We start from the raw sequence: 16,050 nt of genomic DNA, 5'->3' as shown, positions 1-16,050 counted from the left end.
TGTCATTGATGACATCACTGGTGCCATCACATGTGCCTTTAGTTTTCATAACAAGCCTCCACAAGGGATTGTCAATATAATGTTGCCACAAAACTATCAGAGGTCATTGGGAAAACTATCATGAGATATATAATTCATTACACAATCCATTGCTATAAACACCATTGCACTACAGACTTCTTTCCAGTATAGCAATCAACTCATGCAGAAATTTAGGCATGTCTGCAGCATGCATCATAGAGGTCCGATATTCAAATGTTTGCCATGTTAGATAGTATAATGATGAATGCTTTATTTTGAGAGTTTCGCGTAATGTGAAACATGTAATAAGTAGCTAATACCCCCTCACTTACTACATATGTGTACTACTACACGGAAAACAAAGAGAGCACAACGCACACATATATGCCCATATACCGGGAAAGTACAGTAAGCAAAAAAGCAGCAGTATTACCAGAACAGAAAGTGTTCATAACCTAGCTGATTATCTTCATGCACAGAAATGATTGCTATGTTTCAGGCCTGCGTCTTCCCCTATGTATATGTATCATATGATATGACTGAACCCTTAAGAAAGGAGTGTAAGGATATATGAGAAAGGTAAGGTCTACAAATATAGTACCTTTTGAATGTTTACTTCCTGACTTTCAGTGAAGAAAACCACCTGCACTACATATGTCAGTGAACAAAAAAAAGATGGAGGCAGATATGTGAAGGCACCAGTGATGTCATCCATGACATTTGTGATGTCATCTTTGAGGTCATGGATGGGGGGCGCAGTGGTTCCTCTGCTTCTCTTCTGCTCCCCCCTCAGCAGACTGTTATCTTCCTTTTGCACGTAGGTTCTTTTCCTTTACTTGAGGCTCGTAGCCAGTGTAGAAAATCTGTTTCCTGGACACACTGATAAGGTTTTTCAGGTAAGCTTTATTGTAGTTAAATTTTCAAGATGTTACAGTTACAGCGAATCACTGGGTCCCATCACCCAGGCTTAGCTTCTCCCAACTACTCAATTCTAGAACCTTCACACAGCATTCACATCCAAGCTGTTCATAGGCCCACATCTAGTGGAAGCTGCTGAGTATTAGTTTTATTTTCGAAACTCAAAAATGGGCGTCGACACAGGGCGTGCCAGTAATACTATCCCAAGTTTGACGTCCACTGTACCCATGATCCCTCACGCATCTAGGACCCTCAGATTGTATTTTCTCTGACATGAGGTAGCCTGAGGAGTAGCATGAGTACAGATTATCAAAGCAGATAGATAGAAAGAGAAGACTACAAGCATCTATGCGCCTTCTCTCAGAGGGGAGGAAGGGTGGGTCGCATGTGAATCTAAGCAGATACAAGCATCAGAAATACGATTACGGTGAGTAATGTATCCCTTCTGAGGCTTGTGGAATCTGCTTAGATCACATGCTGTGCATAGATTAGCGAGCAGTGTTAGAAGAAGGAGGTGTGATGTGAGAAGGGTCATGAGTAAATAAATGTCTTAGAACCGCTTGTCCCACTTGAGTATCGGTCTTGGAATGAGTGTCAATGCAGTAGTGCTGAGTAAAAGTGTGAATTTTTGAATGTTTACTTCCTGACTTTCAGTGAAGAAAACCACCTGCACTACATATGTCAGTGAACAAATAAAAGAGGGAGGCAGATATGTGAAGGCACCAGTGATGTCATCCATGACATTTGTGATATCATCTTTGAGGTCATGGGTGGGGGGGCGCAGTGGTTCCTCTGCTTCTCTTCTGCTCCCCCCTCAGCAGACTGGTTATCTTCTTCTCTTTTGCACGTAGGTTCTTTTCCTTTACTTGAGGCTCGTCGCCAGTGTAGAAAAGCTGTTTCCTGGACACACTGATAAGGTTTTTCAGGTAAGCTTTATTGTAGTTAAATTTTCAAGATGTTACAGTTACAGCGAATCACTGGGTCCCATCACCCAGGCTTAGCTTCTCCCAACTACTCAATTCTAGAACCTTCACAAAGCATTCACACCCAAACATTCTGTCACAGCACACCAACTTTCTCACAGCATCATCATTCACCTGCATTCACTCCAAGCACATCACAACACAAACTGTTCTGTGTTTATTCTTAAGTGTCTTTATTGTATTGTATGCATCAGAATACTTGCATGTGTTTCATGTGTTACTGAATTGTATGCCTTCTTTCATCTCCTAAGGGTGAATGTATAGTAAGTGTGTGGCAATATTTGACTGGAGGTTTTACTTTCTTAGTGTGTATTTTAAAGGCCCAATAAACCATTGTATATCTTTTTTACGTACATGTCTTACTGGAATTATCATTTGTGCGCTGTGTGGACTCATTGTTGCCTTACACCACCCACATAGCCCTCCTGAGTCTACGTCTTGCCATATGCCACCATATCTTGATTGGCTCTGGATAAAATCTCAGTGTCTCCCTGTTCACCATAGCGGGTGGCCTCCCAAGATCCAGCCCCAGGGTTGATTTTGAAAATCCATCAGATAGCGGTACTCTTGCCACCCACATAGACACAGTGCGAAGTGATAGGGCCTGGGGCTCTCCCGACTTCTACCCAGGCAGAGGAAGGCACCTGCCGCTCTAGGACCAGGGCAAGTTACTGGCCATGCCACACGGGTCACTCCAAATACTGTGCATGCTCAGGTGCAGCATTTAAGTGTATATGTCCCTTCCTGAAAAGTTGCTTACAGAGACAAGAATCTCTGAATAGCCAGACCCAGCTGCCAAATCGGCCATCTGAAGAATTCTGCACCCATAATAGTGCGAGTAGTTGGCCCCTAAGTGCCCTGACTCACCTAGGGTTGTTCATTTTCTGTATCGGAGTTGACATGCGTGGGTGCATACCCGGTTTTGACTGGTGTGGACCTTCTAGTGCCTGTAAGATCTTGTGTTTGTTAATTGCATTTTACAACATTAAAACCCAGCTATCTAAAGTCTCAGCCGAACTGCTGGCACTCTTAGCAAGATAGAGTTATCTTCAGACTTGTGTGAAACCTTTTCTGGTACACAAATGTTGACTTCCCAGAACCCTGCAACAGTAATGGTTACGAAAAGTGAAAACACTTACCGTAAAGCCTGTACCAAGTTGAGATCCATGAACTCATGAAGTTCAACAAACGCATGTAGAACTTGTATATTAAAGTCATCTCTACAAAATAAAGAAAGCAAATGGTTCAGGTGCATAGTGAAAACATTCCACAATAGGACCACAGTTAATCTCATCACAATGAGCATTAGCAATAAACCATGGAGGTCCATGGATATTCATAATATTTCTGATGCTTGTTTCCGTCTTAGATTCACATGCTGTGCATAGGCCAAAATCTAGTAAAAGCTGCGGAGTATTACAGTTTGTTTTTCGAAACTCGAAAATGGGCGTCGACACAGGGCGTGCCAGTAATACTATCCCTAGTGTGACGTCCACTGTACCAATGATCCCTCACGCGTCTAGGTCCCTCAGATTGTATTTTCTCTGACATGAGGTAGCATGAGGAGTAGCGCGAGTACAGATTATCCAAGCAGATAGATAGAAAGATAAGACTAGAAGCATCCATGCGCCTTCTCTCAGAGGAGAGGAAGGGTGGGTTGCATGTGAATCTAAGCCGATACAAGCATCAGAAATACGATTACGGTGAGTAATGTATCCTTGCTGAGGCTGGTGGAATCTGCTTAGATCACATGCTGTGCATAGATTAGCGAGCAGTGTAAGAAGAAGGAGGAGGTGGGATGTGAGAAGGGTCATGAGCAAATAAATGTCTTAGAACCGCTTGTTCCACTTGAGTATCTGTCTTGGAATGAGTGTCAATGCAGTACTGCTGAGTAAAAGTGTGAATAGAGCTCCAAGTAGCTGCTTTGCAAATGGTATCAAGAGGTACATTTGCAATGAAAGCTAGCGTGGCCCCAATGCCTCTTGTAGAGTGGGCTCTTGGCGTGAAAGGCAGAGTTTTTTCAGAAAGGGAGTAACACAGCTGTATACAATTTATAATCCACTTAGAGATGGCGCCTTTAGAGACGCGATCTCCCTCTCTGCCTGTAGCTACGGAGACAAACAGTTGGTCTGTTTTCCTTAGCAGCCTGGTCTTGTCTACATAGTATAGGACCGCCCAAAGCACATCTAGGGTGTGTAGTTTCACATCAGCAGAGCTTTGGAGTTCTTGGAAGAAAGCCGGAAGCTCAATGGACTGGTTAACGTGGAATTTAGAAATAAACTTAGGTGAAAACCTAGGGTGTGTTCATAAAACCAGTTTATCTTTATGAACAGTAAAGAAAGGATCCTGCACGGACAGAGCCGGAATTTCACTGACCCTTCTTATGGATGAAATGGCTACTAAGAAGGCAGTGTTATATGTCAGGTGTTTGAGACTGCTTTTATGCATGGGCTCGAATGGGGGGCCCATGAGTTTAGCCAGCACCACATCAAGGTCACAACCCTGTCGTGGGTTAGAAATTGGAGGGTGGAGTCTCTTTACCCCTTCCATGAAGGCTTTAAGCACTGGTACTTTCCACCACGATACCTTGTTATGGGAGGTGGTGTATGCTGACAATGATGCCAGGTGTACCTTTAGTGAATTAAATGCCAACCCTGCGTCCAGCAGGTGGAGCATGTAGGTGACAATAGTGGAAGGAGTGCAATCCACTGGGTTGATTTGCTTATTCTGGCACCAGATAACAAATCTTTTCCATTTGTCAAAATAACAGTGCCTAGTGTTGGGCTTCCTAGATTCCTTTAGGATGTCCATGCACCCCTGTGGTAAGTTGAGGTGTCCAAACCCTACGACTTCAGGAGCCATGCTGCCAAGTTCATTGAGCTGGGTTGAGGATGCACTGTTTGACCTTGGTGCTGGGATAGTAGGTTGTACCAGCACGGGAGTCTGATGGGTTTGCACGCTGCTAGCCTGCGCAGGTGTGGGAAACACGGCTGTCTCGCCCACATGGGAGAAACTAGGATGAGCGTCATAGATTCCCTGTGCATCTTGTTGACCACCTTCCTCATTAGAGGAGTTGGTGGAAAAGCGTAAGCAAACATCCCTGACCAGATTGTCCACAGGGCGTTCCCCTTGGAGCCTGGTTGGGGAAACCTGGATGCAAAGTCTGGGCATTGTCTGTTTTCGCTTGTGGTGAATATGTCTATAGTGTGGAAACCCCACTGTGAGAAGATGTCTTCTACGACTTCTCTGCGTAGAGACCAATCGTGTTTTCTTGGGAGAGGATCTCTGCTCAAGGCGTCTGCTAGTGAATTGAGATCCCCTGGAACATGTTGAGATGACAGGTAAATGTTCCGCCTGAGTGCCCATATCCATATTTTCTGGGCAAGCTTGGACAGATTTGGCGAAAAAGTCCCTCCCTGCTTGTTTTGGTAGAACATCGCTGTCGTGCTGTCTGTTAAGATCTGCATTGACAGGTTCAACAGGTGGGGCTCGAACGCTCGAAATACTGCCAGAAGCTCTAGCAGATTGATATGATTCTTGGCCACTGTGAGAGACCAGAGACCCTGAGCTGTGTGGTGAAGGAGGTGTGCTCCTCATCCTGACAGGGATGCATCTGTAGTGACTACAACCTGTACTTCTGGATCGTAAAAGGGTTTCCTTTTGTCCATCAGTGAAGACTTTGTACCAGTGTTGGCGAAACGACCACTAGATCGTCCCACTGACCACTTGCCTGAGACCACTGTTTCACCAACCATTCTTGCATGGGACGCATGCGCAGGCGTGCATGGGGGACCAGGTAAATACATGACGCCATCATGCCTAGCAAATGCCTCGCTTTGCGCACCGTTATCTGGCGACCGGGTAGATATAGAGGAATTTGCAGTAGTAGATTCCGAATTCTTTCCTCCGATGGAAAGGCCAACCCCTCTTGAGTGTTTAGTACAGCTCCTAGGAACTGTTTGGAGGTGCTTGGCACCAGGCTTGATTTCTTCTCGTTTGTGGAGAAACCCAAATCGAGGTTGTCGATCGTTCTCTGAATGTTTGAACTGCAAATTACTGGCGTCTCCCCCGTGATGAGCTAGTCGTCCAGGTAAGGGTACACTGGGATTGCCTCCCTGCGTAGATGTGCCGCCACCACCGCCAGAACCTTGTGAATACCCTTGGAGCCGAGGCTAAATCGAAGGGCATCACCTTGAACTGGTAGTGCAGACCGTCCACCTTGAAGCGCAAGAATCTTCTGTGCGCTGGGAACATGGAAATATGAAAATAGGCATCTTTCATGTCCAATGTTGCCATGTAATTTTTGGGAGGGGGATTACCTCTTGGAGAGTAGTCATGCAAAACTTTTGGGGCTTGACATACTTGTTTGCAGGGCGTAAGTCTAAAACTGGGCGCATTGTCAGATCTTTTTTTGGCACAAGGAAGTAAGTTGAATAAATACCCTTGTTTACCTGTTTGCCCAGGGTGAGGTCAATCGCGTCCTTTTCTAGAAGATTGACGATCTCCTCGAGGAGTATCTTCTGGTGGTCCAAGGAATGTACTTTTTGTCGTGGGTGGTGGTTGCGGGGACGCTCGAGCAGTTCTATGCAGTATCCAGCGGACACTGTGGACAGCACCCATCTGTATGATGTGATACCTTCCCGGGCTTGGGTGAAGTTGGTAATGCGTCCCCCTACTGGAGATGCGTGGGAAGGGACCCTGATCTCGGCGTCACTGTTTTGCGGAAGGCGTGCCGCCTCTACTGGGGCTGCCTCTTCCCTTACCACGGCCCCTCTTGTTTGCCCTCTTGTAACTTTGAGTAGACTGCTGGTTGTCACCCCATGATGTACCCTGCCCCTGAGAATAGTTAGAGCCTCTTAGTGAATTTTGGCCGCGTGGCTGACTAAAATTGCCATTCCGTCTTAGGGGATTAGGGGGTTTGTTGGTCAACTGTCCCAGGGATTTCAGAGTCGCATACTCATCTTTGGCATTTTCTAATGCGTCCTCTACCGCCTTGCCAAACAGTAGATTAGGCTCCACCAGCATGTCGATTAAGGATGCTTGTGTCTCGGGTTTAAACCCTGACTTTCTTAACCAAGCATGCCTCTTAATGACAGTACTCTATGCTATTAGCCTGCCTGCGTTATCCGCAGCATCAAAGGTTGCCTTAAGGATGCAACTGGACACGGCTCTCCCCTCTGACGCAACCTGTGCCAACTGGCCCTTTAAAGGTTCCGGTGCGGAGTCGATAAGTGCAGCAACTTGCTCCCACTGGTGGCAGTTGTAACTAGCCAACATGGTGGTGGAGTTTGCAATACTTGCCTTGTAGGCGGAAGTGGAGGCTACCTTCCTTCCCAACCCGTTGATCTTTTTGCTCTCCTTGTCGGGGGGAGCCTCAGACGAAGATAGGGGCGTTCCCGCCCTCTTCCGGGTATTATTCACTACCAGGGAGTCAGGTTTCAGTTGCCCCTTTATGTAAAGCGGGTCTGATTGGGCTGCCCTGAACAATTTTTCGATTCTGGGGTTTACCGCCCTGGTAAGGTTAGGATTGAGAAGGGAAGGATCAATTCTCCTTTGTATAGACTTGAGAATAGGGATGGCCTGGGCAATGGGTTTCTTTTCTTCTTCTAGTTCCTCGGCAAAGTCCCTCTCCTCCTGTGCTTCCTGAGTGTCTATGCGGAAGTGTTCTGCCGCTCTAGACAAAACCTCATTTAGGAGAGGTTTGTTGTCGACTGAAGAGTTGGTAACCTGAGGTTCTTTTCCTACCGGGGAGTCTATTCTGTAGACTTCTGGGTCATCTTCCTCCTCCTCCACCTCTTGGTCCTCGTCATCCCCATAGTAGTCCACCCCAGTTTGGTTGTTCAACATTACTAATTCTGGATCCTCATATTGTAGTGGATCCTCACTATACGGAGTGTATGGCTGTTAGTAGAAAGGGTCTGAAGACTGACTTACCGATGGTGCCTGAACTCGAGGTTCCTTACCAGGTGGTTGCGGGTCCCTAGACCCTGAGGGAGTAGCCCCGTCAGGGGTATAGGAGAGGAAGTGATCTGGGTTCTTGGCATAGAAGTCTGCTAGGGATGACATTCTAGACATAACTGTCTATATCCTCACTGGACCATTCTTTGGAGCTGGGGATTACCCTTTCCTGGGAGGGTTTCCCTGCTTTGACCTGACTGGACCTATGGGCTTGTGCAGGGGTCCTGGCAAGCTGTTTATCAGAAGACTTAGCACTGTCTTTATGTAGCAGAGGTGTAGAAGAAGGCTGAGATGTTTTCTTCTGTTGTCCCACCTACCCATGAGTGGAAGAGAGCTTCTCTGGCGTTTTCACCTTCTCAGAGCTTTTCGACGTCTGGCGCCGAGATTCGACGGTAGAGTCTCTTTCCTTAGAGTGAGGACGTCGGGATACGGAAGCAGCCGTCGAGCGGTCTGCTGACGCCGATTCTTGGAGTGCGGCCTGGGGATGGAGGTCGGCTTCATCTTCCAACCATCGTACCTCCATAACTTTGGTGAGTGAGGCACTCTTGGCAACAGTGGATGGTTGCCTGGTGTCATGCTGCGATCTTGACCGAGAACGCCCAGAGGACACCGATTCGGTGGACTGTACTTTGTGTGCCTCTTTCCGAGAACTGGACATGTGCGTCGAGTCTCGGTTGGACTACGAGTGGTTAGTGGAAGTGATGTGGGTAGCGCTCGTGTCGCCAGGTGTGCTCCCCATAGCTGCCCTGCAAGACAACCTTCTGAGGTCGGGGACTTGCACTTGGCTGTCTTTCGACGCCACGTTGCCCTTGCCGTCCGATAGCACCGCGTCGCTCCCATCACCGAAGGTGCCCTCCACTTCCATGGCCTCTCGTTGCCTGGCGTGGTGGGCCCAATGTTTGGTCGAACGGTCCTTTAGAGTCTTAGCCTTGAACCGGCTACACGCTCTGCAGTTCGCCTCGGGGTGGTCCCTCGGCAAGCAGAGGTTACAGGTGGCGTGTCTGTCAACCCAAGGGTACTTGCGGTTGCACTTGGGGAAAAATTAGAAAGGGGTAATCTCCATACGCACCCTGTGCAAGCGGGCTAGTGTGTGTAGGAAAATAAATATATATATATATATATATATATATATATATGACAATGCATTACTTACTGTAAAAGCATTTCTGATGGTTGTATCTGCTTAGATTCACATGCTGTGCATAGGTCCGACATCCAGTGGTCACTGCGGAGTATTGCATTTTGTTTTTCGTAGTCGAAAAGGGACGTCGACAATGCGTGTCTGAAATACTATCCCTATAGTGACGTGCGTTGTACCCACAATCCCTCACGCGTCGAGGTCCCTCTGTTTGTATTTTTCTGCCCTGAGGGAGCCTTCTAGACGTGAGTGAGTACAGAAAAGAGAGATATAAAAGGAAGTCTATGTTCCTTCCATCCGAGCGGGGAGGAAGGGTGGGCGCATGTGAATCTAAGCAGATACAACCATCAGAAATGCTTTTACGGTAAGTAATGCATTGTCTTCTGATGTTTGTTAATCTGCTTAGAATCACATGCTGTGCATAGACTAGCGAGCAGTACCTGGAGTTGGCGGTGGGTTATGAGAAGGAACAGTAGAGAAAAGATGTCTTAATACTGCCTGTCCCACCTGGGAGTCAGATCTCGAGTGTGCATCTAGACAGTAGTGTTTTGTAAAGGTGTGCACAGAACTCCAGGTAGCCGCTTTGCTGATGGACTCCAGGGGAACATTTGCAATGAATGCTATGGACGCCCCCGTGCCTCGAGTAGAGTGTGCTCTTGGCTTAAAGGGCAGTTCTCTCTTAGCAAGAGTATAGCAGAGAGTGATGCATTGAACAATCCATTTAGAAATAGTGGACTTTGAAACTGCATCCCCTTCTCTTCCTGCTGCCACCGAGACGAAGAACTGATTAGTTTTCCTCAGTGGTCTGGTTCTTTCCATGTAGAACATGACTGCTCTGCGCCCATCTAGTGTGTGCAGAGTTTTTTCTCCCAAGTTGGAAGGATTTTGAAAGAACGTTGGCAGTTCTATAGACTGGTTTACGTGGAATTTCGAGATTAATTTCGGAGCAAACCTTGGGTGCGTGCGTAGAACCACCTTATCTCTGTGAACTGTAACGAAGGGGTCTAGAACAGAAAGAGCCTGTAGTTCACTTACTCTCCTGATGAAGGTGATAGCTATTAAAAAAGCAGTCTTAAGAGTGAGGTCTTTAAGAGATGCTTTGTGCATGGGTTTGAATGGTGAGCCCATGAGTCTGTTAAGTACCACGTTAAGGTCCCATCCGGGCGCTGGGTCAGCTATTGGGGGGTGTATTCTCTTTACTCCCTCCATGAAGGCCTTTATAACAGGGATCTTCCACCACGACACCTTGAGTTGGGAAGTGATGTATGCAGAAAGTGCCGCTAGGTGGACTTTAATGGAATTGAACACTAGACCTGAATCCAATAAGTGGGTCAGGTATAGAACAATATGTGTGGGAGAGCAGTCAATCGGGTTGATGCTTTTTCCTCTGCAACAGATGACAAATCTCTTCCACTTGCTAGAATAGCAGTGGCGAGTGTTAGGTTTTCTGGCTTCCCTGAGGATGTCCATGCATCTCTGCGGGAGCTGTAGATGTCCGAATTCTATGATCTCAGGAGCCAAGCTGCTAAGTTCATGTTCTGGGGGCATGGATGCAGAGTCCTGCCCTTGTCTTGTGACAGCATGTTGTACGGGCAGGGGAGTTTCACTGGGGGAGATAGAGACATCTCCATCAAGTGAGCGAACCATGGCTGTCGGGCCCACATTGGGGCCACCAGTATCATGGTCACTTGTTACTAGTGCATCTTGTGCACCACCTTGTTGAGCAGGGGAGTCGGGGGAAAAGCGTAAACAAATTTTCCTGACCATTGCATTGACAGACCGTTCCCCTTGGATTGGTTCTGGGGGTACCTGGAGGCGTAACTTAGGCATTGTGAGTTCTCCAGGGTTGCGAATAGGTCTATTTCTGGGAATCCCCATTGTGTGAAGACGTCGAAGACGATGTCTTCGTGCAGTCGCCATTCGTACTCTTCGGGCAGGGGGAAATCTCTGCTGAGTTTGTCTGCCAGCAGATTGAGTTCCCCTGGTACATGTTGTGGCCAGTTTGGACAGTCCTGGAGAGTGGGTGCCCCCCTGCTTGTTGATGTAGTACATGGCTGTGGTGCTGTCTGTAAGGACCAACACAGTCTTGCCTTGTAGGTGTTCCTGGAAGGCTTTTAGCGCCTTGAACACAGCTAGTAGCTCCAGTAGATTTATGTGTTTGGATGCTACGTTCGGAGTCCACACTCCGTGAGCAGTCTGATGGGATAGGTGAGCCCCCCATCCTGTGAGGGATGCGTCTGTGGTTAGAGTGGCTTCCGCCTCGGGTGTGGCAAAGGGTTTCCCTCTTTCCAGGTTTTCCTTTGTCCACCACCGTAGCGAGAGAACCAAGGCCTGCGAGACCACCACTAGATCGTCCCATATTCCGTTGCCCTGACACCACTGGCTGTTGAGCCACTCTTGCATAGGGCGCATGCGCAGGCGCGCGTGAGGTACCAAATCAATACACAACGCCATCATGCCTAGCAAGCGCATTGCTTTGCGTACCGTCACCTCTCGCCCGGTCACATATTGAGGGATCTGAAACAGCATGTTTTGGACCCTCTCATTGGAGGGGAAGACGAGGCCGTCCTTTGTTTGAATTAGAGCCCCTAGGAATTGTTTGATTTGGCTGGGGTCTAGGCTGGACTTCTTTTCGTTGATGGAGAAGCCCAACTGGAACAAAAGGTCTACAGTCTTTTGGGTATTGGAGAAGCATGTTTCGTAAGAATCCCCTGTTATGAGCCAGTCGTCGAGGTAAGGGTAAACTGGGATGGACAACCTGCGCAGGTGGGCCGCTGCCACTGCCAGTACCTTTGTGAATACCCTTGGTGCTGATGCTATGCCGAAGGGTAGCACTCTGAACTGGTAGTGTTTGCCCTCTATCATGAACCTGAGGTATCTTCTGTGCGCTGGCAACATTAAAATATGAAAGTATGCATCTTTCATGTCCAATGTTGTCATGTAATCTCCCTGTGATAGCAGTGGGATCACTTCCTGTAAGGTCACCATACGAAACTTCTGGGGTTTGATAAACTTGTTTGCTGGGCGCAGATCTAATACAGGGTGCATGGTTAGATCCTTTTTGGGTACAAGGAATTACACTGAATAAATAACTTCTGTTACCTGAGATAGAGGCACAACCTCTATGGCTCCTTTTTCCAGCAGTTGTTGTACTTCGAGAAGGATGGCAAGGTGTTTAGGTGTCATGCGTCGTCCCTTCGGGGGTCTGTATGTTGGGGAACTGTTGAATTCGATGCCGTATCCGTGGGCTACGGTGGAAAGTTCCCAGCTTTTATTCCCTCCCATGCTGGAAGAAAGGATGTTATCCGGCCCCCGACCGGTGTTGCATGGGAGGGGACGCGAATCTTCGCGTCACTTGGTGTTGTTGGGGGCTTAGGAGCCTCTGAGGGTGGACCCCCTACCTCTCCCTTTGCCCCGGCGCTGGCCTCTTTGGCTGTACTGCCCACTATTGGTCTGGTAATTGGTGGCAGGGCACTGTTGCTGCTGATTCTGCTGTTGGCGTTGGCCACGAAAAAAGCGTTTGTTGCCATAGCCGCGTCTGGTAGTGGGCTTAGAGATCTGGTCAAGAGTTTTGATAGTATCGAACTCTTTTTTAGCCATCTCCAGAGCCTCATCCACCGCTTTACCGAAGAGGTTTGAGTCTTCAACAGGTTTATTTATTAAAGACGCCTGTGTCTCCGGTTTGAACCCTGAGTTGCGCAGCCACACATGGCGTTTTAGGAGTATTCCCTGAACCAGGGAACGTCCCGCTGTCTCTGCAGCATCCAGAGAGTTCTTTACAATACTCTGGTTGACCTGGGTTCCTTCACCAATAGTTGATAGCAGGCGTGTACGTAGTGGTTCCAGCGCTTCTTCGGCGTCTTTGCGCAGTTTGGCCCACTGCGCGTTCGCGTAGCTAGCTAGCAAAGAATTGTTGTTCGCAATTCTTGCCGAAAAGGCAGCCGAGGATGTGACTCTCTTTGCAAGGGCATATAACCTCTTGCCCTCCTTGTCAGGTGGTGCCTCGCTGGTGGACAGCGGCACCCCTGCCCTCTTCCTTGTATTAGTTACTACAAGGGAATCCGGAATGGAATGTCCCCTGATGTACAGCGGGTCTGAGGGTGAAGGAGTGAAAAGTTTTTCAATTCTTGGATTAACTCCTCTGATTAGTGCGGGTGTGGATAGCGAAGGGATGATTCTTCTCTTCCCTGAAGCGAGGAGGGGAATGGTCTGGCTGACTGGGGGTTTCTCCTTAATTACTCTTTCCACAAAGTCTATTTCAGGAGAGATCTCCCCAGTGTCCAGTTCGAAATGTGCTGCTGCTCTGCGCAACAGGGCATTGAATGTGGGCTGATCGTCAATGGGAGACATGTTTCTAACAGGTGAATTGTCAGGAGGATTTAGGGTCAGGACATCAGTGTCCGAATATACTGATGGGGATTGCCAGGGATGGGAAGGTCCTTCTTCTGGATTTCCTCTGAAGCCTTCTCCTACCATGTCAGGGCTGTCTTCCAGACCTTCCTCCTGGTTCTGTCCCTCTTCATCGTCCACAAATTCATCCTCCTCCTCCAAGTATTGTTCCTCACCAGTGAGGTCATACACATTATGGAAGTCTGAGGCTGTGTCCTGCTGGGGTTTGACTAGTCTCGGATATTTGGCCCGGGGGTCCTCCTGAGGCCCTTCTCTTGTTCTCTTGGGAGTGGGAGGGTTCTGGGTCTTCATAAACCTCTCCATTCTCTCCATGCAGAGATGGAGCCTTTCCATGGTTTCATGGGGTACCCCTGAGCGGTCTAGCGGGGGAAAATTAGTGTCATCTAGCTGAAAACGGCTCGACCTCTCCCATAACGTCGAGGAAAGTGTCCCGTCGCCTTCCGAAAAGCCTTCCGGTGTGCTGGGGGTCCCCCCGACTGAAGGGGGTAGTCCCTGTCTTTCTTCGGGCTTTTTCGGCTTGTCTTTCGACCTCTGCGTAGCACTCGACGTGTCTTTCGGCGTGCGCTTCTGGGCGTCGGCTACAAGATCCTCGCCAAGCTCTCTGCGACTCGTTTGTCAGCAGAGGGCTGTGGTTTCGACGTTACGGGTGTCGATCGTTCTACGGCTGCGTGCGCTCTCTGCTGGTGCGCGCCGGCCGATGGTTTGGGGGCGGCGCCCTTATTTGCCGAAAGCCCAGTTGCTGGTCGCGGCTGAGAGAGGGGCTTCGAACCTGAACCGTCCGAGGAGGCCGCCGGTGGAACCTGCGTCTCCTTGGGCGCTGATGCTTTCTTCGTCTTTGACGAAGAAGAGCTATGGGTTGTGTGCTTATGTGTGGTATCGTGTGCGTCAGTGTCGCCGGGGTGTTCATCCCTATGAGCAGGGCGTGAGCCGAGCCCGTAGGGGCCGGGGACAGACGACGAAGAGCGCGAGCGCTCTTTAGAGGGGTGTACGACTTCCGTAGCGGAGGTCGTGTTATCACGTTCCTCGTCACTGTCGGTGGTAGCAGCGGCGGGTGAAGAATCGGCCTTCGACATAGCGTAGGCCGCCCACCTCTTGACCCTACGGTCTTTTAGAGTCTTTGGTTTCAGAAGCCGACAAGCCGTGCAACCCTCCTCTTTGTGATCGAGGGGCAAGCAGCGGTTACACCGTGAATGCTTGTCCTTCCAAGTAAACTTGCCCTTGCAAAGTGGGCAAAACCTAAAGGGTGTCCTCTCCATAGCCGAGGCAATAAATCGTGATAACGACCCCAAGGGAAAGGAAGGGGAAAAGGAAAGGCATTCTCAGAAAAGAACCAGAGATGTCCCACGACCCCACTCTCCCTACTGTATTTGGCCTGCGAGGCCAGGCCACGTGTTCGGCAACGCCGAAGGATCTCCTCCGCTCGTCCCCTCGTCGAAGATCTTGCTCGGCGGAGGCAGCTTCACAACTGCGTCGAGGGAGGGATCGATATGTTATATATTAAATAGGAAAACGACCAAGGTCGAGGAGATGGAATCTGCAATGTCTCTCGAGGAGCTCCGCGTAAAGGCGACCAGTAGCTGGGCGGAAAAAAACAATCTGAGGGACCTCGACGCGTGAGGGATTGTGGGTACAACGCACGTCACTATAGGGATAGTATTTCAGACACGCCTTGTCGACGTCCCTTTTCGACTACGAAAAACAAAATGCAATACTCCGGTGACCACTGGATGTCGGACCTATGCACAGCATGTGATTCTAAGCAGATTAACAAACATCAGAAATATATATATGTGAGTGTAGAGTACGTACCACCCCCCACTCTCCCTACTTGAAGGGCCGAGGCCAGAGGCCTTCCAAGCCCCGGGCCGAGCCAGAGGCCTTCCGAGGCCCAAAGTCCGTCGTGCAGCTCTCGACGGTTGTTTTCTTCTCCGGGCCAGCGTCGAGCTTCGAACTTCGGTGACTCGACGTGGGAATGGAAGAAACGGGGAAATATTATACTATTTGCAAAATTATGGCTAAAAGCCAGGGAACTGCGCAGAATGCTTCCGACAAGTATGGCGGAAAAAAACTATCTGAGGGTCCTAGACGCGTGAGGGATCATGGCTACAGTGGATGTCACACTAGGGGATAGTATTACTGGCACTCCCTGCGTCGACGCCCATTTTCGAGTTTCGAAAAACAAACTGTAATACTCCGCAGCTTCCACTAGATGTCGGCCTATGCACAGCATGTGATCTAAGCAGATGCCACACGCCTCAGAAATATATATATATAAACAAACAGGGGTCAGACTTTTGGGCTTCTGACTTTTTGCCCTCAGTCATTTTGTCCTTTCCTTAAAAACAAGGTTATTTCAGTCTTCATGTTACAGGAAAGTAGGTGAACAAGTTTCAGACAAAATGTAAAGGATGCACTCAAACACCAGCTACCAAACAGCATCAGGGTCTTACAACTATTGAGACACCCTAAATTCCATAGGAGTCTTAGACACACACAGCGACCTCATCCGGCAAGCACATACCTAAAGTAGAACATAACCGGTCTGCCCTTTACACTCTTGTTAGAGAGATTTCTTTTACAAAAATGTACACGCTGTACGAAGCATCCCCACACTACTGATTT

At 48.7% G+C, this 16,050-nt stretch overlaps 1 protein-coding gene across 4 annotated transcripts in view; it reads right to left on the bottom strand.

Moving 5' to 3' along the window:
• The window catches only part of CYTH1 (cytohesin 1), a 914,859-nt gene that overhangs the window by 406,032 nt on the left and 492,777 nt on the right, over positions 1-16,050 (bottom strand). For all 4 annotated transcript variants that reach the window (XM_069655238.1, XM_069655235.1, XM_069655237.1 and 1 more), the window contains exon 6: positions 3,062-3,142. In XM_069655238.1, coding sequence (XP_069511339.1) covers positions 3,062-3,142 — 81 coding nt within the window. The remainder of the gene's footprint in view (positions 1-3,061; positions 3,143-16,050) is intronic.

This window comes from Ambystoma mexicanum, chromosome 3q (genome assembly GCF_040938575.1).
Source record: "Ambystoma mexicanum isolate Mex_15411 chromosome 3q, UKY_AmexF1_1, whole genome shotgun sequence".
NCBI lineage: Eukaryota > Metazoa > Chordata > Amphibia > Caudata > Ambystomatidae > Ambystoma > Ambystoma mexicanum.
Note: the sequence above shows the minus strand (reverse complement) of the source record. Positions and strands in the feature narration are given on the sequence as shown.